Raw genomic sequence first — 26,548 nt, 5'->3', positions numbered from 1 at the left:
ATTTGAACGTTTCGTATACTGCCCACAATGCATCGGGAAAATTTCTCTCATACTTTCGAAGCGGGAGACCGAAAAACTGAAAACGTGATTTGCATGAAAACAAGAAAATGGCCGAGTTGGAAGAGGCAGTTGGTTTTGCTTTTACTTCTGGAATTTGCTTTGTTTAGAAAAGAATGCTGAGTAGGATGTCTGTAAGTATAAATAGAGTCTCCAAATTAAATTTCAAGAAATTTGATCTTCCCAACCATATCCAAAGATTTCCAAACCATAGATGGTTTTTTGATGACATCACTTGATTATATTTTGTTCCAAGTTGCCTGTAAACAAATGATTTCATCAAGAATACATCTATATCAAAGGCCAAAGCTGTACAAGCAATATATACCTGAGTTTTCAGTGGGCAAGTCTATTTTTGTCAATGGACTAGACTTCACCCTATAAAGCCCTTGCTTGGAAAAGTTGGCTAGCCATAAGTCTTATTAGGCAGTTAGTCACACTAGGAAATCAAGCTTTCAAAAAAAACAATATCAGTCATCTACAGGATGTATTAGAAACAATAAGGATGAGAGTTACCTGAATCAATTTCAAAATCCCTAGACAGTTATTCAAAATTTGAAAACTTAAAATAAGACGAAATGTCCAACTGCGAACATGCAGCAGCCAGAATATCATTTGAACATTTTTTTTTTGAACATTTTGAATATATTTACTACCCAGGTGAGGTAGAAGGGACACCCCTTTTAGAAACTTAATTCTAATAAAAATACAGAGGTCGACCTAAGAAAAAATATACATATATAACCGTAAAAACTATAAACTTTGTTTGATATTTACATTTAAAAAATAGCCTTATTAGCTACAGGATTTATAAATATAAAACCAGTTACATCTGAGAAAAAAAAAAATAATAATAATTAATAATAATAATAATAATAATAATAATAATAACAATATTTCTAAATCTCGTACAAGCTCATGCAGATAACAAAAGAGAAATTTTTCAATTCTTTGAGTTTAAGTTCTGAAAGATTATCGTCGGAAAAGATACGTTGAAGCTCATTCCATTGGTTTGAGGAAATCCTTGTGAAAGAGTGCAATCCATAGTTAGTGTTGACATTGGGTCGAAAAATTAATTCAATGATTTTATCTCTAGTTCCAATCTCATGTTGGGTTTTCATGAATTTTAAAGTGCTTAGGGATTCCAGAGGAAGATTTTGGTTGAAATATTTATGAACATACATAATGTTCATAACTTTGACTTGATCAAAGATATTGAGAAGTCCTAGATTAGCTAGAAGAGGATTGGCAGATACCATAGGGCCATTGAAGGTCATGATTCTGGCCGCAATATTTTGAAGAGTTTGGATTCTGTGGGTTGTTGTATTGTCACGCAAAGCCCAGATTTGAGCAGCATATCTAGCATGTGAGGCAAAAATTGCATGATAGACATTGACTAAGGTTTTTGTAGGAACATAATGACGTATTTTTGAGAGAGCTCCGTTTGCTCTGCGGAGTTTAGTAGCAACGTTCGAGACATGTTGCTTCCAGTTAAGATGCTCATCAAGATAGACTCCAAGATATTTAACCCACTTACTGGGTGTTAGAACTTGACCGGCCAGCTTGAGTCGGGGAATGCAATCAGGGCGCTTCCAAGGAGATCGAAAGATAACAAATTCAGTCTTACTTGCATTGAGAGATATTTTGTTGGCCTTGAGCCAGCTGACCAAAACCCTAAGATCTGCATTAACTCGTCCACACAAAGACCATACTGTACTAGAAAAGTTAAGAAGATGAGTGTCGTCTGCAAAGTGGTAGGTTTCAGATGTCTTAATACAGGAATGTAGATCATTGATGTAGAGTAGAAAGAGCAATGGCCCTAGGACAGAGCCTTGAGGGACACCATGTCTTATAGGTAGAAGCTCAGAATTGGAATTAGATAGAGAGACAAATTGAGAACGGTCAGAAAGATATGACTTGAACCAAGCATTTTCGATGCCACGAATACCGTAGTGATCTAATTTAGCAAGAAGAATTTCATGATCAACAGTGTCAAAGGCCTTCTGGAGATCAACAAACACGCCACAGGCAAATTCTTTATTATCAAGTTTGTTTCTAATTCGCTCTGTGATGTTTATAAGGGTATCAATGGTTGAGTGAGCTTTCCGAAAGCCAAATTGTTTTGAGTAAAGCTGGTTATACCGATTTAGAAAATTTATTACTCGAGAGTAAGCTACCTTCTCGTAAATTTTTTCGATATTAGAAAGCAGAGATATAGGCCTGTAGTTAGAAACATCCAGAGGTGATCCTTTATTTTTAAAGACAGGAACGACTTTGGAGATCTTAAGAGATGAGGGAAATATTCCTGTTTCAAAGGATTTGTTGATAAGGAAAGATATTTGAGTGGATAAATCTTGGTTCAAAAGTTTAAGTATTCTGACTGGGATGCTGTTCGGACCTGAAGATTTAGAGGGCGAGAAGGAATTAATTATTTTAGTGATTTCTTCTGGGGTCGTTGGCGCAAAAAATATTGAGTTTTGATTTGGGTTTTTCATGAAGCTTGAGAAATGATGGTTAGGTGGCTGCATCTTTTCTCTGATAGAGTCCGCTATGGAAGTGAAGAAATCATTAAAAGAATTAGCAACTCTTTTGGGATCAGAGGTTACAGTGTCCCCAACTGAGATTGATATAGGGCAAGTTGACTTACCTGATTTTGAAGAAATAATGTCTCTAACACCAGACCATACTTTTTTCATATTTTTAGAGTGTCGGTTGAAGTAATTAGTAAAATGAAGGTACTTACTCCGTCTAGTTATTGAAACAATTGTATTTCTATAGGTGTTATATTTATTTTTGTAATTTAGTTTTTCTTCTGCTTTTTTAGTTTTTAAGTATTTTCGTTGATAAAAATCTCGTTTTGACATAGATTTTACTATGCCAGGGGTGATCCAAGGTTTGAGCTGTGATTTGACTTGATATTTTGTAAGTTTGACTGTGGGAATGTGTCTCTCCAGAAGGTCTTTGATTTCATTATTAAAAACATCAAAACAAGCACTGGGGTGGAGATGAGAGGATTCATAAAGAGCAGCCCAGTCAATATCTAAGTAGTCAAGAATGAAGTTGACCTCATTAAATTTTTGCCAGTCTTTCCGAAAATAGGGACCATTGTCTAAGATTTTGTCAAGATTAAGAGAGGGGAAAAGGCAGAATTGTGGTAGATGATCAGATATAGAGTGGCATATATTACCTGAAATTGTTCCTGACTCAGAAGGGCTAGAAAAAATATTATCGATGAGAGTTTTGGAATGGTCAGTTATCCTTGTAGGGAGAAGAATTTGAGGAAGAATAAGGTGGGAGTCAAGGATATCCATGAATGATGAAGCCTCAGCTGATTCTTCACATTTGAGCAGGTCTATGTTGAAGTCACCAAGCAAAATAATTTGTTTTTTCTCACGTTTTATTTTGTGAAGCAGTGGTTGTAAGAATTCTTCATTGAAAGTTTTTATGGACATGCATGGATGGCGATATATGTTACCAACTAAAATGTTGGGACGGTTTGAGAGAATGACTTCAACAAAGACAGATTCAAGACTGAGAGATTGATAACAGGAATTACTGAGATCTTGTCTGGGTTTATATAGAAGTTTCTTGGAAATGTAGAGAGAGACCCCACCAGCAGAAGATTCTGTCGGAGTGAAAAATTTTTCATACCCTGGAATAGTGAAGTCACTTTTTGTTCCAGGGGAACAGATTCTAGAGTAGATTCAGGCTGGTCGGTCAAGCTTCTAGTTTCAGAGATACCAACAAAACTAAAACTGGAATTTATCAATGCTAGAAGATTTATTAGTTTGTCAAAATGTTTAGACATTGATGCAATGTTTAGATGGAACGCAGAGCAATCAAAATTATTTTTAGAGATTACGTCATTGAGTTCGTTGCAGTCAAGGTAACTGCAACTGTTGTTGTGAAATTGGATGTTATCTTCTTCATCTTTTTCACTGGCAGTGGTGCCAGTGACAACTTTGTTAAGATCAGAAAGTAGTGTTTTCAACTCATCATTAAGATTGGAGCTAGAGAAATCAGTTGTTTTTTGGTCTTCAGGTTTATTATTGAAAATATACGAACCTGGTAATGTATTGTTAATGCAAACAGGACAATACCAGTTTGGAGAATTGGGTAAAGACAGAGCTTGAAATTGTTTTCGTGATAACCCTGAACATTTGTGTTGGTGGGTCCAGAGGTCACATATGTCACATTGAATTGAATTACACTTATCACTAACAGTTTTTTTACAAACAGGACATTTGTCCATAAATGAAATGAGCTTAAAAAATTCAAAAGACGAGAAAAGTGTTTAAAGCAGTAATCAGGCAATAAATGCAATGAGCTATGTACGTGAAGAGATTGTTGAGGTGGTGAGAAATAATAAAAAAATATACCTAAGATGAAATTGTTAACGAACTTTTCTTTCTTGGAGCATAGGTTGGAGTCATTCTACGTTAGTTTGTGTTAGTTTCAGCATTCAGGTTGGTTAGCATAGTTACATAGGGGCATCAAATCGTTCATAGTTTAGATCATGAATAATATAAGCAAGATGGTCCTCATTTGTAAAAGTGTGAATATTTCTGCCACGCAAAGGATTTTTGAGGCAAGCTTTCAAATTTCCTTCAATGTCGGCAAAAATAAAATTTACCAACTTGTTAAAAATAGTTCCTTCTTTAGAAATTTTCTCTTTCAAGGATTTGAGAGTTTTCGAGCGTTGACGAGTAAGAGAAGGTTGAAGTGATACCAGTGAATCCTTCTTGATTTGTCTTCGTTTCATGTAAAGACTCTTAACAGTTGAATGTTTGGAGAACTTTACAATTATTGACTGCTTTCCATTGATAACTGGTCCAACTGGGTGGGCTTTGTCAATTGATGATGTAGTGACCTCAGGGGCACTTTTTTCGAGGATTGTCTTGATGTTCCCAACATGGTCAAGTTTTTGTCATTAGTTGCAGGAACACCAATAAACAACACCAACCAAATTTTGTTATTCAATTCCCGAGATACCAATTCGATTTTTAAGGCCCTGTTTATATTAAAGGAATAAAAGGAATTCCGCACATGTAAATGGGTCAGTGTTTGAGGTCCGGCAAAATTTCCGGGAAAAAGCCTATCCGACAGTCCGCGGATCTAGATGGGTCCGGTCTCCCTTGTAGATCTTTTTCTTGGGAAGTTTTTCTTCAAATTAGTTTTCAATGTTGGCTTGGCGCAAACTTTTTCATTTATGGCTCAAAATTTAGGTAATTTTTCACAGTTTTTGAAAATATTTGTTTCGTTAAAAAGCGCTGGGTTATTTATTCACAAATGCCTTCAGGAGTTTTGCAGCGCATCTTTTTGCTTGCGAGTGAAGTAAACGATATAGCACTTTCGCAGCATTAATCTTTGATATGGATTTCCGCGGGAAGCTAGTGTGACTAACTGTTAGCGGCCAACGTCTATATTCAAATCGACTGATCGAACTATCATGATACGGGTTTCAATGTTTTGATTTTGCCCAGACCCGATCAATCAAACTAATCGAACTGATTTTCTAATCGAACTTGATCAAACCTCATCGAACGATTAGAGTTCGATCAATCGAACTGATCGAACCTAATGGAACACTCACAACTTTTGATAAAACTTGAGTTCGATTAGTTCGATTAGGCAAAAAAGTTCGATTAGTCCCGGATATTTAGTCCGCGCGAATGCCCTCCCTTGCCGCATGAACAAACTTTTTAAACCCGCGCGGTAAATATTGACGCCCGGTGGATGCGCCCGATCCGATAGCGTTACTGGCGCGAATTTACCACAGGTTTCGGAAAAGGATATCGCGAATAGTTTTCCCAATTTGAATTCTGACTTTAAATATGAATGTTGAATGGTACGAACTAGTCGAACAAGTTAGGTTGTCGAACTAATCGAACCGTAATTAGTGATCGAACTTAAGGCAGCAATCGCAAATATCTTCGTTTTGCGTCGCCCAACGGACTCTTGAAAATTGAGTAGAATTGAGTCAGTGAGTCAGTAAATTTCTCGGACTTTTTTGTCGATGACGGTTTCTTCGTTCAAAAATTTTATTATTGCCGATTTTTTGCAAGCGATTTCTAGTGTAGCGCATTCGCGGCATTTTGACTTTGTTTATCATTACATTTTGGGTCAAAGGTCACAGTCTTCAAAGGTTATAATTTGAAACCACCCATAAAACACGCGGTTGTTTTGGCTGCTGGATGGCTAGCTGTTTCTTTCGAGAATCACAGACCAATTTTGAGAAAACCCGAAAATTTTTATGACCGACTGACTCACCTTTTAGACCCAACGAGGACGCGAAAATGAAGATATTTGTGATTGTCACCTAATCGAACAATCTGGAAGCTCGATTAGTTTGATTGATCAAACTCTAATCGTTCGATCAAGTTCGATTAGTTCGATTAAAAAATCAGTACGATTAGTTCGATTGATCGGGTCTGGTTTTGCACGGGCGTGCAATCACGCTGGATTACTGGAGGCAAAAAGACTTAATTTGTTTTTATGAAGGCGAGTGAACATCGATCAAATTTTCGATAAGTACTTGTTTTTGTATCTCTTCGAAATTTATGAATGGTAAGCCTATGTACCTCTTAGAAAAGAGACTTAAAGCTCTTTTCAAAAGTCCTACCAGAGACTTCCTCACAGCAAAAAATTTGCTTGCCTCCAGCTAATGGTATGGTCTTTTTGCCTCCAGAAAATCAGGCTGCAAGTCACGGCGTGAGTAAACAAATGACTTATCACAAAAGCCGTCTATTTTTCTTGGGTATATATACCAGGGGATGTCGATCGAAGTGATTAGTCGAATCAAACGAAGTCGATCAAAGTGATTGTCGAATCAATCAAAGTCAATCAAAACTTCAAAAAAATGTAAATCTCCGATTGATTTCGATCGGTTATGATCAAATTTGATCGACTTAGCTTCGATTTATTTACGATTGGTATTGCTGTTTACGCGACCAACTCACTTCAAACTGATTTTTTAATCGAATTAATCAAACTTGATCGAACCTAATCGAACGATTATATTTCGATTAGTCAAACTAATCGAGCTTCCAGATTTTTTCCAAAATTGTGAGTGTTCGATTAAGTTCGATCACTAATTACGGTTCGACTAGTTCGACAACCTGATTTGTTCGATTAGTTCGTACCATTCATCATTCATATTCAAAGTCTGACCTCAAAGTGAAAATTGGAATTCAAAATCGGGAAAACTATTCCCGATATCACTTTCCCAAAACACTCCTGGTAAATTCATGCCAGCAACGCTATCAGATCGGGTGCATCTGCCGGGCGTCAATAATTACCGTGCATGTTTAAAAAGTTTGTTCACGTGGCATGGACGCTGGCATTCATGCGGACTAAATATGGCGGTAATCTAATATATGTTCCGTTGGCGTCGCCCGACCGACTCACCTTCAAAACATAAATCCCGAGTCAGACGAGTCGGAAAAATGTTTGAAATTTCTAAGTCGAAATACGACGACGCGGTAGGGCCAATACCCCCGTGAGCCAAAAATAAGGTCCACTTTTTAAGGCTAACACATGCGCGCGCGCATTTAGTTTGGTAAATCAAAGATGGCGGCAAGAGATTTTGGATTTACTAGATTTAAAAAACCCGACAAAATTTACTAGGGACTGGAATTGAAGATATTTTATGACGCGAACGGAACATATTTTAGATTGCCGCCTATCCGGGTGAGCTACATATCTGGGTGCGCGAACTAAATATCCGGGAGGGGCAACTTTACACGGTCAAAAATAAGAAATTATGTTTTCTTTCGACTTTGTTTTGTTTTTGCCCAAGTGACTCGGTGACTCGTGAGACCGTCCATAAAAAAACTAAAAAAATGCTATAAAATCCAAAGTTGAAGAAATTACAATATGTAAAACTTTTCATGAATGTTGCCTTACTTAGCTATGAGCTTGTGTAAAGACTCTATCCATACCTAACGGGACTGGGTAGGAATTTAGCCGTACATTTTTTTCTTGGCGCACATCAAGCAGAATCCAAAGAGTTAGCAGCGCATTCGAATTTGCATATGCAGATTCGCCACATTCGACAATTTTCAGCCTTAATATCTCCTGAATCTGTCGAATCTGTCGCTCGAACCTGAATACACGGCTTCATTCGTTGTTGTTTGTGTGACGTTTGAATTCTCAGGATTCGAACGTAGGATCAACATTCGAATGTCGAAATTTCGAACGAATTGAAAAATTGTTTTGGAAAATTTTCAAAAACAAATAAAAATTACTTCGAAGAGAGGTAGCAGACACGAAAATTTTTTGCAGAATATTTTTATTACTTGGAGTTAGAGGAAATTTCAAGAATCTTCTTCAACAGATATGGCTTGAATGAGATACAAACTAAATGGAGTGATATTTATCAGCCAAGAAGAAACTTGCTCGTTTATAAAATGGATTGCTATTGTTTGCCGAAAATGAAATGTACCGGTAAACTCTCCCCATTCTCCTAAAAAGCTGACCGCGTCGTTAAGTATGGATATGTGTATTATGCAACCACCTCATCATCTCCATTAATGTTGACTGTCATACGTCATCAGTTCATGATGAACGTAACATTTTCAATCTTCCTCTTTATGACCCTTTAAAGCAATCTGTAACTACCTGTAACTTTCCTGTGACTGGAAAGAAATATACCTACCCCTTTGTACCTCTTTTCAGATTTTGCATGAACAGCTTATCCAACTTATAAAGTCTGATGCTTGGACATTTCCAACAATGTATTTGAGTCAAACTGAATTTTTCAATGTAAGAGGGAAGTACACGCTGAGAGCGAAGGCTCAAAATGCTGACAAAACACTTGATTTAAACCAAGGAATAGACTCTGAAATTGATACTGAAGTTGAGGATGAAGATGAGCAGCCTTTAATTAACTTTGTTGGTGACCAAGAAGAAGAGAATCATGATATAAATAAAGGAGAAATTGATAACAACATTCAAAACAATCAACAACAACCCCAACAACCTGCTCCCCCTGCTGGCGCTGCTGTTGACCCTGATTCCCTGATGGGTGGAATATATCAAATTGGAAGGAAGGTGATAAGGATCTGACATGGCTTGGTGATTTTGCCAGAGAAGAAGGCTTTTTAATTGACATGCCAGAGAATGTAACTGAGCTGGATTTAACGGATGATGTGCTTCAATCAATCACCACTGAGACCAATAGATATGCCAGAACCTAACTGGACAAAGCCGATGAACATAATAGATTGAAACCTAATTCCAGATTCAGACAATGATCAGAAAATGGTCGCTGACTCTTTTTAAAAAGCGTTGATGACATCTTTGAGTTGTGTTTTCAACGACGCAAAAAAAAAATCAACTTTGAATTTAATCCAAGATCTTAGATTGTTGTCATGGTTACTGTTCTCTGCGTTGATTGCGCGCTCAGTATAATCTCGATTGGTCGGCACAGTTTTGAAAAAACTTTCGTATAAGCATATGATAAGCATAATGTGAGGCTAAAAAAAAGTTTGCTAAGCATAATGAGCCTCAGCCAAAATTTCTCGTATGCGTATAAGTACTTTAAGGACAGAAACTTTCGCAAGCAGAAACTTTCGCCTTTGGTAAGAAATTAAACCTGAAAAACGCGAATTAACTTTTCATAAAAAAGGGTTGCTGATACAGGGGTGTTTTCATAGGGCAATTTCCCAATGGATTGAAACTTTAATGTATTTTTTTCCAACAGGGACCTCGACAAAGATGATTTCCATCGGCAGCACCGGCTCTGTGGTCTTCTTGGTAATATTATCTGTTCTTCATGATGAGTTGAATGTGGTGTGTTTTATGCATAAAAGCATTGCTTTCCCAGTGTCGTTTGAGTGTCATGGTAAACGCCATGGCTTGGCAGTTCACGTATGTAAAGTCACAGTCTCTGTCAGCGCCGTGATTCCTACTCCTTTGGGACTAGGACCCATTCCGATACATTCTGAAGGTCGGGGAAAATGTAGTACATAGCGTGGTTAGCAGGGAGCAGAAGGGGCTGTCTTCTCGTATGGCGGTTTTTCTCAGGGGGTGTCGAAATGTTGCGCTATAAGGCCTTTCACAACAAAATTCTCAGGGCCATTTTCTTTTTAAATCCAAAAAATATGGTAGTTTTTCGAAAAAAGGGAATATTGGTAGAGAAATATCCCCCCCTGGTAAAGGAAGTGCGAATTTGTCAACATTTCAACATTTTATCTCCAAGTGTTGGTCACCACACCACTGGTAAATGTTTCATCAATTTGGTTATTTATTGGCGAATTTTCTTTGAAGAAATCCTATTGCGATAAATAATATGAATCATATTAATGTGAAGGTAGGTTCGGACGTTTCAAAGAGCCATAAATTGAATTTAAACCAGTATAACTTAATTATCCGAAATCGTAAACGAACTAACTTCGACCTGCATTTTTTATACGATTTTATTCAAGATTTCAACAAGTTCATGTCTAGTGGGAGAAATTTTACAATTGATCGGGTATGTAATTTTTTTACATTGAATACGGTGTACACAGGTGTACACATAAAAATAATTCTTAAGAAGAGAAAGATTTGATTAAAGAACTACACACTTAATAATCTACTGAAATTTTTTCATAGATCAAATTTCAAAGAATTTGCTGGACATGCATATACTACAGTGATGACCCGTGAAAGAATCCAGGGTAGAAATTATTATTTTAAAAAATGTGTTGCTTTTCCATACATAAACCTCGCTACGTTTTAAACGTTATTCTAAAGGCCGTTACAGTAAAAAGTGTCATAAAATATAATTAAAATGATTGATCCTCCTGAATATTTTCAATGTAAAGTTCAAACGCAGCAGCGTTTTCATTTTATTTGAGTAAAATTCAAAACATATAATTAGACGTTTCGGTGTCATCCGATCACCATCATCAGTAAAATTGAAATGAAATTCTGTCATAAAATATCATTTCATATTTTAAGTTGAAAACAATTTTAACTTTTGTTTTAGACGAAAGGCATCATAACCAAGAAGAAAACGAGCTGCCGAACAAGCTGCTAATTTTTTTATGCATAAAGCTTTTTATTTTAAGGACAATTTTTTTATTATATTTCCAATAAATCATAAAAGTATGGGATCTTTTTTTCATTGTCTCGTAAAAGTTTGAATATTAGAAGGATGAGAATAGTAAAACTTAAAATCCATCAGGAAATAAAAGATATGTACCTACATTTCTAGGCGCTCTTTTTGGGTACCAAAATTAAATTTAATTTTCGTGCACTACAATTCTTAATTCTTTGAACTATTAGATTTCATGATGGTTTTTTTCCGAACACCAGGGGAAATCGTAAAATAGATTTGTATATTCAAGGGCTAATTTTTTTGGCTTCGTGATGTCTACGTAAAGTCAATCACAAAAGTTATGTGTGAAAGTCCTTAAAAGCAATGTCCAAGGTGAATCTCTGAAATCACTATCTTTATTTGAAAACTAAAATGTCTTCGCTCAACTCGTCATCTGATGCGGCAAAGAAGATAAGAGTTGGTTTTAAAAATTTTTATCAGACCAGAGCGTAAACTTATATCGCACAAAAAGCGGGAAACTCATTGCAAGCCAAGCCGGAAATGTGGTGGCTGTGAGAGAAGGAAAAGATGAAGGACAGATTATTGTAAGTATTTTCTTCAATCTTATTTTTTTCAAATACGTAATTCAATTTTTTAGAAACTTTCTGTAATCAATATCTACAGTCCTCAGAAGTTCAATTTTATCTGTTTTGCCCGCTTTTGACCTCTAAGCCCACTTTAGAGGGCTATGACTTTTGATAGAAGAAAGATATGAAAGATTTGAATATACACTTGAAATTACCAACGTTCAAAGTTTCGGAAAAAGATGAATTGAATTAGTTTGGCTCATTAGAAAAAAAACTTCGTTTTGTTTTTCTTCTTTTTTTGTTTTTCAAGTTCTCCTACTCATAGTTATCTTTTCAACGAGTTATCAATTTGAATAATGTTTTTTTTTCTTCAAAAGCAATTAACCAAACTGTGTAGACTGTAAGATACACCAAAATACACACAAAATGCTGAAAATAAGCACACGCGTTAAGAACATTTTAAAGGGAGGATATTATGAACATCATGAACATCAACTAAGCGTCGCATGTTGACTTTAACTTCTTTTTTTACTTTTAAGGTGATTTTTCATGCCTCAAATGCTGTGAATAAATTACGAATATGCGATTTTGAATGGACAGAAAACGAGGATAGTCAGTCGTTCGAAAAATGTGTTTGCAATGCACAGAGAATCATAGAAAAATCCAATTCGCCTTTAAAACCTTGATCGGGAAACGAAATATCTCCTATTCCAAGCAAACGACCTTTAGCAGTAGCTGTCGCTAGTTCCTTATCAAAAAGGATGCAAACAAGACGAAGCACAAGGATCAGGAAGAGAGACAATGAATGTTTTCTACAGTAAATTGAAGACGAAAGGAAAAATGTCTTTTAAGCTTGGTTCCCACTGGGCGATAGACAGCGATAGAAAGCGATAACTTCTCAAAATGAAAGCGATGGAAAGCGATAGCAAGCGATGGAAATATGAAAAAACAGATGTATTTGAAAAATTAGAAGAGAAAAATTTAAACTACGAGCAGAAAGAAATCAAACGAATATCATCATCAGAGGAAGAAGACTTAGCCATTCTTGCATATATTTTAATCGATGAAGAAAAACGAAAAAAATAAATAGGAAACATCGGTTTTGGGTTCGAAAACTTTCAGAGAACTTGACAGGCAAGGTGCGTTTAACAATTTGCTTCGTGAATTGCGACAGGGAGACAGAGAATACTTTTTAAAGTAAGTGTTTATTTTTATCATGAATTTTCTTTATATAAAGGCCTAGATAGTTCGCTTGGATATTTAGAGTCTATTGTGTATTGTAATGAAACGTTATATATAAGTATAGGAGCTTTAGAAGTTCATAATGAGAATCCTATAAAGGAAATTCTTACAATTTTTAGGTATATGCGAATGTCACCAGATCGATTCCATCATTGGTACAGTCTAGTCGGACCATACATCACAAAGCAGAAAACAAATTTTTGAACACCCATCTCTGCTCCTCAAAGGCTTGCTCTAACCCTACGTTTCTTGGCAACAGGTGAAAGTCAACAGTCGTTAAGCTTCAGTTATCGTATCGGTAGATCAACTGTCAGCAAAATAGTTTCCGAAACATCCCTTTCAATCTTTCATGCCTTACGAGACCCCTATTTGAAAACCCTGACAACAGAAGAGGAGTGGCTCAATAACTTGGAACTTACCTCACTGCATCAGGGCACTGGATGGCAAACATATCACAGGGTGGCCAGCGATTTCGGGAATCCAATTTCCAGTATAATCAAGTACATTTTCACACATTTTTTCCATTTTTCAAGTATATTTTCAAAGTATCTTGGACTAAGAAAAATAAGTACACACTCCACTAAAATTTCAAAAACAAAGTAAGCTGAAATAATGGCAATGATTTGCCACGATTTACTGACTTACTATTTCTTTCAATTCTTTCTGGCTAATTAAGATTAGAAAAGTGAAGTGAAAGAGAGTTTTTCAAATTTTTGATCAATCTTGCCCTGAAAAATGGGGCAATTCCAAAACCAATCATGTAAGCAAGTTCTAAACATGAGCGCAATGAAAAGTGTGACATGACTACTTCCAATGCCCATTGAATTTCAGCTGAGTGGACTGCTACTGGTACAGCAATTTCTTGTAGACTTGGCGGAGAAGCTTTTGTTGAAGATGAAGCACTAGATTTCATTGACTCAGATGAAGTTGCCGCAGTTCGAGGTAGAAAGTGAAACAATGTCAAATTCTTTTTTGCATCCTCCTTCTCTTTGACCAACTTGGAATGTTTAGCTGATGTCATGTGGCTCTTTAATGCTGACTCTCCCATGTTTTCAATATTTATGTCTTCATGGCATATCTTACAATTGGCCCAAGTCTCGTCTTTCTTTAGTAGCCATATCTTATATTCCTCTTTTTCTAACCATTTATCTTGAAACTTATTCCTTCCTCTTGGCATTCTATCTATTTATTAATCACTTTTTTCTATCTAAAATCAACATTAGTAGAATTAAATTCAAACAGTAAAGATTCTTTGAAAAGTAAGTGACAGTATAATTTTGAAGTGTTAATCTTCAAGCCAGAGACAAACGAATTAATGTTTGTAATTTTGATCGAAAATACAAAAAACGCAATGAACTAAAAAGATATTCAGAAACAATATAAAGAAAAAGGGTGGTGAGTTATCCCAGGCTGGACACCAATCCAGGATTTGACCTCCGCGGCATCATGAATGATAAAATCAAGTATATTCCAGTACTAGAGATTTCCATTTCCAGTATATACTTGAAAAATAACACTTTTATCCAAATGTCAAGTATAATCAAGTATTTCCAGTATCGCTGGCCACCCTGTATCAGAATAGAATGTCCCAAAATGACGGGTACATACTATTATAATTACAAAGGTTTTTGCAGTATTGTTTTGCTTGCCATTTGTGACAGCAATTACTGTTTCACCCTTTTTGACCTTGGGCATTATGGGAGTAACAATGACAGTGGTGTGTTGTCAAAATCCAAAATAGGAGAGTTGATCGAAAATGGTGCTTTGAGAACACGAGACCCGTCAAAGTATAAGAGCTGTAATTTTGATCCATTACCATATTTTTTGGTCGGGGATGAAATATTTCTGCTGAAAACTTGGTTGATGAGACCGTATCCCGGAAAGCTTACGAAAGAGCAGCGCATTTTCAATTACCGCTTGTCTCGTGCAAGAAGAACCATTGAAAAATGCTTTTGGAATTCTTTCAGCAAGATGGAGGATTCTATATTCACCGATCAGAGTAAAAGTTGAAAATGTCGAGAATTATGTTTTGGCTTGCTTGAGCCTCCATAATTATTTACGCATCACTGACAATGCCTCGTATTGCCCTAGTGGTTTTGTCGATTCCTATGATAGTACAGGAAAATTGAAAGAAGGTGAGTGGAGAAAAGTGCAATGCGAGAGTAGAGGGTTAGTACCGATAAATCGAGTGAAAGGATCGAGGTATTCTAACCAAGCAATAAAAATGAGAGGCGACCTTCTATATTTTGTCAACAGTGAGGAGGGCAGTGTAAGCTGGCAAGAACATTACGTTACAAGGACATTTTATAGTACTGAAGACAATTAGAAATTTTGTGTAAATTTCTGTCTTTATATTAACCATGATTATGATATGAAATAAATAAAGTTTGCTAGTCTACAAAACTATTGTTGGTATTGCTGGTCAAGTGTCGAGTTTCCATAAGCTGCATTGGGTGGTGGGTACGAGGGGGAGGGAGAATATGAAGGTGACTGTGCTGGAGATTGAAAGTTGTTTCTATTTTCGGGGTTTCTGTAATTCTGAACAGGTGTTGAACCATTGAAAGAAAAATTTCCTCTTTCAGGGCTTTGAAAATCATTTGGTACAGCAGGATTTGTGTTGTTAAATGTAGCATCCTCAGGGTTTCTGAAGTTAGTTATTAAAGGAGCCGAGTTAGAGTACTGTCCATTTCCAGGCCTACGTAAAACATTGTGATGAGTTTGAATTTCTCTTTGCATTGATGCCTGTCGCAGATTTACATTTTTGATTCTGATTTTGTAGAACCATCATTTGGTATTTGAATAAAGTGTTTTTTATCTCATTCTTGGCCATCAATTTTTCCAATTGAGGAAGCTGACGCAAGTCATCTGCAACTGTAGCAACGAATCAGATCTTCTGCGTCATTTTGGGGCAATGGCTTTTTTGCCTTTTCTCGATCACATGACTCCATCCTCGTGCTCATGTTTTTTAAAAATGTAAACTTTTGTTTTTCGTATTCATTTTCTTTTCCCTTTTCTTGTGCCAGTTTTCTCTTGGGTGGATTTGGTTTTGGCAATGCTGCTTTCTGCTGAGTTAATGGCTTTGGTAGGACTGAGGTAGATGTCATAAATCTACTGGTGAAAAACAAATGGGTCAGATACCAGGCATTTGTTTTATTGCTGTGGGTTGCCCTGTCATGCTCACCAAGAACCAAGGGCCCTTAACCACTTTTGGTCTAAATAATGGAGCCATTGGTACGGTTATTGTAATCCTTTATCCGGATGGAATCAAGCCACCTTCCGTGCCAGATGCTGTTATTGTTAACTTCGTAAGTTACCTGTTTGGTTAGAAGGTCACCCCAAATGGGTTCCAGTCGTTCCAATGAAAACACTCTGCGATGTCCACGACTCTTGCACTCGCACTGGTCTGCCGTTAATTGCCGCTTATAGCATTCCTATAGCAAAAGGTCAGGGGGTTACTGTCGGCGAAGGTAAACCAGCAACTCATATAAGAGTAAAACTCCAATAAAATATTTTCATGGAACCCCTCTCACTCGGAACGACTTACGCTGCTCTAAGTAGAGTAGAGTCTGATCGAAGATGGTGTTTGGTCGACCAACTACCAGTGGAAAGAATTTTATACTGTAACACTCATCCAGATATGCCAGGAAGGAGACAAGAAGAAGAGAGATTGAATACAATGTCCGACGAAGCACAACATTCTCACTACATGGAAGACATCTAAACCTGCTGAATCGATTTGTCTCTGTTTGTAATGATGGAATCATTTCCACTGTTTGTAGAAGAAACGATGATAGGTTTCCAAGTTTGCTTTGCAAATCGACTCATCGGATGGGTAAGAATAGGACATAAGGACGAAATGCATATGCTGCTCTGCCAACCAAATCTCCTGAAAAAAGATAGTTGGACAGAATTTCTTAACATATATATGGAAATTCGAATATGCTAATTATGAAAGTTCTTCTAAACAATCAAACTCAATTATTATCGGTTAGAGGTAAACCAAGTTACACGTTTTTTTTTTTATAAGGAACCTTAACTTTGCTCTGAGCCTGGAGTTCCTTATTTTTACAGAGAATTTCAGTCTCAAAGTTCCTTATCGAGTTCCTTACTACATAGGAAATTTTGAACTTTTTGCCCCTTGAAAGATCAAAATTTGGTCAAATTAGTCTCAATAAGGTACATTATTTTCAAATCCACTTATTCTCAGCCTGAGCTATTCTTTAACAATTCCTTATTTTTTGAACCATTTTCAGCCTCGAGTTCCTTATAAACGTGTTCCTTATAAAAAAAAAAACGTGTATTGGCACTACTGTACTATAAAAAGTATATAAATAAATAACCATGGCTGAAGATTTGGAAAGGCAAGCTGCTGAAGCAGCTATCAAGCAACAAATACAAAGTAAGTTCTCCCCTTGACACATTTTTATTCTTTGTAACTCCAGTGTCACAAGGACTTGAATTTTGACAATTCTTATATTATTCCATATATGTGTGGATGTTGGAAACATTGATTATTTCTTTTCTTAAAAGACAAAGACAGTTGGAGAATTTTTTTTTCAAGATTCCATATTTGTAAGATCTTATGTTTTTACCATTCCTTTGAAATTTTAAAGCTGTTGTGTCTGTTGGGTAGAAAACAGGCTTTTCCCGATTTGATTAATTATAACTTATTAATTTGTTTTCAAGGAGAACGAGATCGCACCGCCAAAAGAAGGGAACAGCTACAGGAAGAGTCGGCAAACGAGCAAATGCATAAGTATTAATTTGCCTATTGGCACATAAATATTTTTGGTTAACAAATGAGAAAAGTATTTAACCGGTTTTACTAAGCCTTGCTGTCTATGACAGAAGGATTTGGTATGATCTCACTTCCAGGTTTCTGTAGCCTAAAAAGGAAAATCATTAGCTTTATTTCTGTCATGTCAATTATGAAGCATTTAAATATAATATTGTGATAGTAGACCTTATGTTACATTTTATTGCAAAGTTTTTGTTTAATATAACATTTTTTATGTATGAAAAAGTATTTGTTTAAATTTACAGCATTGTGGTTCAATGAATATCAAACCACAAAACACAACAACAACAACAACAACCACTCAAGGAGCAGTCATAATCAGCTTCATAGGGATGAAGAGAGGGAAGGGAGTTGATGAAGTTTGGCATGTGGGTCCACAGTGGGGGGGGTCACACAGAAGCAGAAAATAGGGTGGCAGAAAGTATGTTATTCTTTCCTAATTTTCAAATGACTGATGAAAAAGCTTGTTTTTGATGAATCTAAATCGATTATCTTAAAGTAATTTTTGACATGTTCCTTCCCTGTTTTTGACTTTGAAACCAAAAAGCAAATACATATAGGGCAGCTTTCAGTAAACAATCACAATTACAATATATAATTTTTTTTCTCAATAGCACGTGCATTTCAGCGCAATGCCAAGGCGAAGAAGAAGGCAAATCATCGCCATCCAACAACAATGCTAGAGTTTGGCAATTGGTGTGCCTGTGGTGACTTGTTTCTTGATGTGCCAAAGAGCAGCAGCAGAAGAGACCGCAAAAGAAAAAGGTAAATTGACATAAACAAAACGTATCTTACTACCTACACTATATTATGTAAATGTTGTATTAGGAAGATGAAAAGTTCATTCCTACATAGCTTATCAAACAATACACGGGTTTCCTATTAGCCGATTCATGTAAAAGGTCACGAAAAATGCATGTAAACAAAGCAAAAATCGTAACCTTCAACAGTGAGAATTGGCACACATAAACATATTTTCACTCATATTCTTGACTCAAGAAAGCCATTTTGTTATTTTTTTTTAGACTGAGCTCACAATACATGAGGAAGGAGAGGAGATAGATATTATGGCTCTTTGTTGTGTTGTTATTGGCTGCAGCAATGGAAGTTATACACTTAACAAGTGGAAGAGTTTACAGTGTGAAGAGCATCGACAGATTCATGAACTTTGTAACTGTGACCCTCCTTTCAAGCTACATCCATTTCCTACTGTAAAGAAAGATTATGAGCTAAGAATGAAGTGGATTAAGGTGATTAATCGTGCTGATGATACTACTAAAGGATTTTTTGAACCAGACAGAAATGCACGTGTGTGTTCCATCCATTTTAAAGACGGTGAACCTTCTTCTGATAACCCTCTTCCAGTACTATCCATGGGATATGATGGTGCAGAAAAGCGAGCTTTATTTTTGTCTCCACCATCAACAACAGCTATCAGCAGAAAGAGAAAGTCTTCTAACAATCATAATATAACAGCAGCTGGTGGCGAAGGATCATCATCAACGACTACTTCATCACGACTACAACAAAAACAACGTTTGTCATCATCTGTCATTAAAATAACTTTACCAAATCCCAAAAAGGATACTGCTCAATCTACTCTTACTGTAAGGGAAACTCCAACAGCATCTATTATGTCAAAAAATATGTTGTCTACACCAGTTCACCAACCTCATCATCCTAAAGCTTCAACAACTACATCGATGTTACCCAATGAACTTGAATCAAATGTTGATTTAATAATCACCAAAAAAACTCCAGAATGTATTAAAAGAATCAACAAATCAATTCGTTCAAGCATCAAAAAGACAAAAATGCATAATTCAATGAAAACTGTCGGTGCAGCTAATAGTCCAGTGGTCAAACCTTTGTTTGAAACTTTATTGAAAAGCAATAAAAAATGTCTTTTTTACACCAACATAACCAACCTGGAGCTGTTTCATCAATTGCATAATGACGTCAAAGGTTTTGTACGTAGTCGGTTTTACGCAAAGAAAAGAACTCTTGCCAATCCTTTCAACAAAGTACACACACCAAAAATGCCTGGGCCTGATCGAAAATTAAATTCTGTCGATGAATTGCTGTTGACACTAATGAAGCTGAGATTGGGATTACTTTTTGAGGACCTTGGTGACCGGTTTGGAGTATCGAAGAGCTGTGCGTCCAAAATCTTTCAGAGCTGGATAAGAGCTGGATAAGAGCCATGTCATTGTGTTTGAGATCATTGATTTATCTCCATGAGGAGGAAAATATACGAAACACCACGCCATCACGGTTCAGAGGGTTTCATAGATTAATTGGTATCATGGACTGTACCGAAGTTTTTATTGAAACTCCAAAAAGTTTAGAACTACAAAGTGCGACTGAGTGGAGTGAATATAAACATCACAACACTGCAAAAATCTTAATTAGTGTCTTACCCAACTCTTTGATCAGTTATGTTTCAGAGCCCTACACCGGAAGAATATCAGACAAGGCTATTGTAAATGAGACTGAGTTCCTGGACACTCTACCCCCATACTGTAGTCTTATGACAGATAAAGGTTTTAATATTGAACAAGAGTGTGCTCAAAAAAGCATACATCTAATTATTCCACCTGGAAGACGCGGTACTTCCCAAATGACTGAAGCGCAACTTAAAAAGACAGCTCACATTGCTAAAGTTCGGATTTTGGTTGAACAGGTCATTCGTAGGGTGAAAACTTTCCAAATTTTATCAAATGAAGTTCAAATAAGTTTCTTACCACATTTGAATGACATTGTCATTGTTTGCTGTGCCCTCTCAAATTTGAGAAAACCAATAATGAAATGACATTTTTTATACCTTATTCGAACAAATTTTGGCGGAAATTTAATTTGGTGGATGGGCGAAAAAGTCCTTTTAGAGGGAATTTAATTTGGCGGATTAGAGAAAAAATTAATTTTGGCGGGAATTTAATTTGGCGGATGACAAATTTTTAGGTGAAAAATCAAGGTCATAACATTGATATTGCATACTTTTAGTGGGTAAATTGTGAAAAATCACACAAAAACGGAAAAAATTAAATTTGGCGGGAATTTGACGGAAACTTAATTTGGCGGATGTGAGTCTTTGACTCACATCCGCCAAATTTTCTTCCCACCAAAATTTGTTCCAATAAGGTAACTTTTTATTTTGAGCCAATGATATTTTATCATGTTTATGCCTTTAAATTTTGATTATATATATATATATTTTTTGAGTTGGTACTTAAACTGATCTGAAAAAGCCTTCTAAATTTAAAACTTAAAGTAGCATTAATGAGAGTAACTTTTTACCTCAAAAATCATTTTTTTATTGGTCTTTCATAAACCTAGCACATGGTTTATCATTCTTTTACTACCTCCTCTATTTTTATGAATTTCTTTCTACAATGTTGCTAAAAACCTGTAGTATACCACCTCAAATAGAATATAAGTAATATTTTTTTTGTTTTAAAACTTATTCTCTATGAATTATATTATAGCGTTTTTATAGTCCATATTATTAGCTCCCTAAGTCCCAAAGAAGTGTGGAATAAAGTGTTCCATTTGTTGATTTATTTACATAATAAAATGATAAAAACCATACATACTACAGAAGATTTTAGGATATTTAAAAAATAAAAATAAAAAAAGCATAGAAATATAAATTTACTGCCTACAACAAAAAGGTTCATAAGATAATATTATATTACTAGCCGGTACCCGGCGTCGCACGCCGGTTAAGCTGTAGCTGAACGCACTAAAAGTCCTTTGGATGTTGAAGCTGGCTTAAAAAAGCGATCAAATAAAATTGGATCGTGTACTGTCCCCCTGTGATATAATTTTTTCTTTAAGTCAAAAGTTATCAGAAAGAGCATCGTTTTACTGTACCAGTGTCGTTGAAACGACTCTGCAGGTAGCTTTTTTATAGACTGGATGGCGCGATTAAGTGCGGCCCAGTAGTATATGGTAATATGTACTTCACTGGACTCAGCACCCGGGGGGGGGGGTACTTAGGCAAATGGAGGATACGGTATGTGCCACCCTTAAGGGTACTTTCAGTCCCACTAGTCCCACTAAGGGTCGGAAAAATAGGAAAATTTCAACTTTTTCCCCCCTGAAAGATCGAAATTTGGTCAAAATTAGTCAAATTAGTCCCGCTAAGGGTCGTAAAATTCACAAAATCTTCCTTGGTTTTTTCTTTTTTAGTCCCGGTAAGGGTCCAAAGTTCGAAAGTCGGGCGGCACCCCCCGTCAGCACGCAACCCTAGTACCCCCCCCCCGGGGACTCAGCATCATTAAAAATTATCAAAAAGCTAAGTTCAGCCAGAAGTAGACTCTAGTCTACTCTGCAGGTAGTTATTTTTCTCGCTTCGCTCGTGTTGAATATGCCGTCCAGTTTAAATGACACTTTTTCAGGAAAAAGTGGGAAGGTCATAAAGAAGAGTGCGGGAAGAGTGCAACTCTTTGTTTTTATCAGATCGAAAAAACAAAAGACAATTCTAAGTTGCTTTTTTAAACCCTTGTCATAACTTTTCGAATTTAAACATAAAAAATGACGTACACGCTTTTTAACAGTAACGACGACTTGAATATTTTTAAAGAAAGAAAGAGGTGAACTAATTTTTTCTTATGCTTTATATCGCCCTTTGAATGCTGTTGTTGTCCACAAACTTTTTGATTTTTATGTTTTGATTTACTTTTGAAATATTCTTTTCCATGAAATGAAAATGTTTTGTTTTGAAAAGAATTCGAATGTCATTAATATAAATACATTCGACAACATTTAAAACAAAAGAAGAGAGAAAAAGGCAGGTCTGGGCAAAAATTAAATTTACTAAATGTAGATGGGCCTTAAATTTCAAAACAAAGGCTGAATAAAGTCTAAACCAAGCTCTATCCGCCGATCTTTTGCAAATGGCGCGAATCCAATAGAACAAATCTGTGGAGCAAGAGAGTAAAAGTCATAATTTTAAAACACAAACAAAGCGAAAACGAAAGTGGTGACACACAGACACACAAAGCACCACTATTAATATATAGATTATAATTTATAGCAGTACACGTTTTTTTATAAGGAACACGCTTATAAGGAACTCGAGGCTGAAAATAGTCCAAAAAATAAGGAATTGTTAAGGAACTGCTCAGGCTGAGAATAAGAAAACAAGCTTTAAGGAACAGTAAAAGTAAGAGTTTTCACTTGAACTAGCTATGTAATAAGCAACTCATAAGGAACTTTGAGGCTGATATTTTCTGTAAAATTAAGGAACTCCAGGCTCAGAGCAAAGTTAAGGTTCCTTATAAAAAAACGTGTAATATATTAGAAAATTAGTGAATATGAAACTCAGACTTTTTACATAATATATTCGTGTGTTATCAGTATTGTATAATATAGTCATACGTCAAAGGTGATTTCAAGATTATCCTGCAATAAAATCATCTCAATATCAATGTTACTATGAATTTCAGAGTGGTCAACTGTTTGTTTAGGTTTCTCAATGTTTGTAATGAGAAGTCTGGGAGAAACGTAAGTGTTCCAAAATAATTTGAGGTTTGATAGTTTTTCAGTCCAGAATACTGCATCAAATACAATTTTTTCCAAATAAAAACTTCTATTAGCAATGTTGAAAACGAAAAAGTATCCAAATGATCGATTTGTCACAGCCATCTGTCCTTGAATTTGGTAATAATATTCACCTGATCGTTTTAATTTTGTTTGTCCATTTAAATTTTCTAAATGTTTACTATAAGTTCTCCAAGACGGTGCTCTATTTGCAGGCACACTAGGGGGGCATTTGACTTCACAAACACCTTTTCCACAACAGGGGCATTCGAATTCCAGGTCAGGTGTGACACTTATGTAAGGGTCTAATTTTGAAACAGTCATGCCAGGACTAGTGAATTTAATTCCTTTATGTTTAATTAGAATTATTTGCTTGAATCGCATAATGGCATGTCGTTCTGACGAAATGCCATGTTTCATTTGCCAAGTAGGTTTTTTATTGTCTTCTCCCATTATCTCTTTTAGAAGGGGAATAGGTTCTTGGTCAGATTTTTTTAAAGATTCCATTCTTGTAAAGACTTTCTTAAATTTTGAAGCTGTTATACGACCTTTTCTTTGCTCAACCCGAAACTCTGAATTACTCTGTGCAACTTTTTTTTCATAAACTTTTGATATTTGATCATGTGATCCATTATTTGAATGAAACAACTGTCAGGAATAACATTTTTGAAAGATTTGTAAAAAATATCCCTCATTTTTTTTGGTTCAGAAACAAGTTCTTTACAAGTAACACTGCTACTCATTGGCATATATTCCAGTTTTCGTTTTAAACTTTGCTTTGAATCTGATTTTGTCTTAGAAATGGCCAGCCTACTGTACTTTTCTTGTTTGAATACAAATGAAGACAGCTTTCCTGGTTTAATGACTTTTTTCTTTGATGGTGGGGGTTCAACAAATTTACATCGTGACGAAGTACACGTTTTCCTTGTTTCTCCCATGAGATTTGCAATTTCAAGTCTAAACAGCAACCCAGCTACATGATTACAGCTCCCTGAAATAAAAAGTTAAATAAAATAACAAATAAGAAAAAGACAACTAAGCTTTAATAAAATAATAAAATAATAATAAAGAAAATAAAGCTTGGTTGTCATTTATTTTTTTTATTATTTTGGACTACGAAGTAATCAAAATTATTCTTGGTTACTAAAATTAGTTATTCTTTTCAAACTCACCCTGGGAATATTTTTGAATTCTTAAAATTCACCCAATTTTAGCTCCTAATATTCTTATAAAAATCTTTCTTATGAAAGACAAATGCAATTTACCTAGAAGGCCTGCTGTACAGGTGCAATACCCTCTCAAGATTTGCCCATCCATTTCTCTCTCAGTATCCTTTTGCTGTATGATAACCCACACATCGTATTGTTTCATGGATACACGTTGGGAAAGAAGGCACTTTGGTTTCCTGATACATACATTAGGATTTTGTTCAGGGAAATTGATATGAAGTTCTCCAAGAAAGCCATCACTATAATATCGATAAGCTTTCCCTTCCTTATATTCGCACTCTAGACGTTGCCATAAATTATCATTTCCAAGAACTTGAGAAAAATGTCTTGAAATGTCCATGAAGTACGTCTTAGGTCATTTGTGGATTCCATCTTTTTCACCAGCCCATTCTTTCTGTGGTATAGAGAGTGGGTCTTGAAGGGATAACGTTTTGAACTTTTTTGTTCAGTATTTGCCCTCTCCTGATGTTCTAGCTCTGGATCAATAGGGATATTCTCCTCGCTTGCAGCAAAAGCTCTAAGTAGAAAAGAGGAAAAACTTAAATTTAGATAGCCGAATATGAGCTGTGTGCATTTCATAAAATGTCGAAAGTGTGTGTGATTTACAAAAATATCTTGTGTGAGAAAAATAAACATACCTTGCAACAAGCGTGTCAAAAGATCCTGTTGTTGATTTTTTTCTCACTGAGAGAAAACTTTTAAGTGATTGAATAGAATATAAACGAAACTCATCAATTGATATCTTTTCTAAAGCTAAAACAGTGTCAGATTTCTTTTTTCCAGTCATAGTGTGACAAGCTGGTTTACGTTTTTGCTTGAAATTCCTTGTACTTTCGTTTTCTGACCCGTTTGTTTACATGCAATTTTCGTGTTCTTTTACATGAATCGGCTAATAGGAAACCCGTGTATTTAACCATAGTGTAGAGGTGTCGGCGTTGCAATAAAAGATCCTGATTTCGTTGATCTTTATTTCAACATCATCTACTTGATTTACGTTATGGTTTTCTTGAATTATTGTTCTCCGATTGTCTTTGTTTGAGTAAGATTCTTGGCGAATAATACATTCTTCATGTCCGCCTTCTTTGTTTGGGATCTGATCTTGACCTTGATGATGTCGAATCTGTTTTTTGAGTCCCCTCGAATTCTCCATTTATAGATATCAGAGTTATTATTCTCATTTCTAGTTTGAGCTTTAAACGATAGTTCCCTTACGTTCTTTCTTTCATCTGGTGTTAGATCTTCAGTTATACTGGTTGTCTTGTATGGAATAGGTAAGTTAAATTGTGAGATAAGTAGTATCACAAGCAAAATCAATAAAAATTTTAATAAATCAAATCTTGGGACATTTAATACATTAAAAGCTTTAAACTGGAGGCCGAAAAGCATGATGAAATAAAAAAAAAGAAATCTCTACAACGTTTGACTCTAACCCTCTTGACCCTCCCTGGGTGTATTATCTTTTAACCATATTTGGATCTGTGACATAATTTTTTGTTAAGGCTGGACTGACCGACCCACCACCTAAATCTAGGGTCAGTTGACGGTAACCTGATAGCAGCTGTAGAGTTTTCTACACGACACACTGAAGCTCTAAAAATCGCTGAAAACTAACATCCGAGGAAAATGGCCTTATCTCTACAGAAATTTTGAGTCAATTGTCTAGTGCCGAAAACTTAAAAATTAAAATGGCGCTCCATGAAAAGTGCGTTTTATAGATAGGAATTAAAATTATGTTTCACAATGCTTTGCGAGTAGAAAAGTTTCAAATGTGAGGCGGAAGGTGAAAATGGATGTTTGTTATTGTTTTAAAACTCAAGTTTTTTTGGTTTTTATACTTTATAAACCTCATAAAAGTATTCAGTAATGGTTTGTATTCATTTTCTATAGCTTCAGTTTTCTTTTACTGATAATATAAAGATATTGCTCCCGTGACAATTGATGTGATTTCTCAACATTTTAACATTTCTTTATAAATTGTAGATACTTTTTCATATGCTTATGTATTTTTTACTGTACTGACGATGACGATAGTCGAAAAGCCTTTATAATAAATTGAACAAAATTTTTG

The 26,548-nt window shown here is 35.7% G+C and overlaps 1 protein-coding gene and 2 long non-coding RNA genes across 3 annotated transcripts; 2 read left to right on the top strand and 1 right to left on the bottom strand.

Moving 5' to 3' along the window:
- Positions 1–29: 29 nt before the first annotated feature.
- Positions 30–11,151, top strand: LOC136822703 (uncharacterized). The gene is made up of 5 exons (XR_010848933.1): positions 30–191; positions 9,761–9,813; positions 10,259–10,369; positions 10,654–10,718; positions 11,030–11,151. It is a non-coding gene; the product is annotated as an uncharacterized lncRNA (long non-coding RNA).
- Positions 11,152–19,910: 8,759 nt separating this feature from the next.
- LOC136822690 (uncharacterized) lies at positions 19,911–20,519 on the top strand. Its single transcript, XM_067078981.1, has one exon. The coding sequence runs from the start codon at positions 19,911–19,913 to the stop codon at positions 20,517–20,519; it is 609 nt and encodes a 202-aa protein (XP_066935082.1).
- Positions 20,520–23,890: 3,371 nt separating this feature from the next.
- Positions 23,891–25,745, bottom strand: LOC136822695 (uncharacterized). The gene is made up of 3 exons (XR_010848925.1): positions 25,119–25,745; positions 24,517–24,997; positions 23,891–24,242 (listed from the first exon to the last, which is right to left on the bottom strand). It is a non-coding gene; the product is annotated as an uncharacterized lncRNA (long non-coding RNA).
- Between the last annotated feature and the right edge of the window lie 803 nt (positions 25,746–26,548).

This window comes from Clytia hemisphaerica, unplaced genomic scaffold (genome assembly GCF_902728285.1).
Source record: "Clytia hemisphaerica strain Z4C2 unplaced genomic scaffold, Clytia hemisphaerica genome assembly, whole genome shotgun sequence".
Classification (NCBI taxonomy): domain Eukaryota; kingdom Metazoa; phylum Cnidaria; class Hydrozoa; order Leptothecata; family Clytiidae; genus Clytia; species Clytia hemisphaerica.
Note: the sequence above shows the minus strand (reverse complement) of the source record. Positions and strands in the feature narration are given on the sequence as shown.

What these genes read in the sequence shown, in the direction of transcription:
- LOC136822690 (XM_067078981.1), top strand. Translation starts at nt 19,911, where the DNA reads ATGTCATTGTGTTTGAGATCATTGATTTATCTCCATGAGGAGGAAAAT.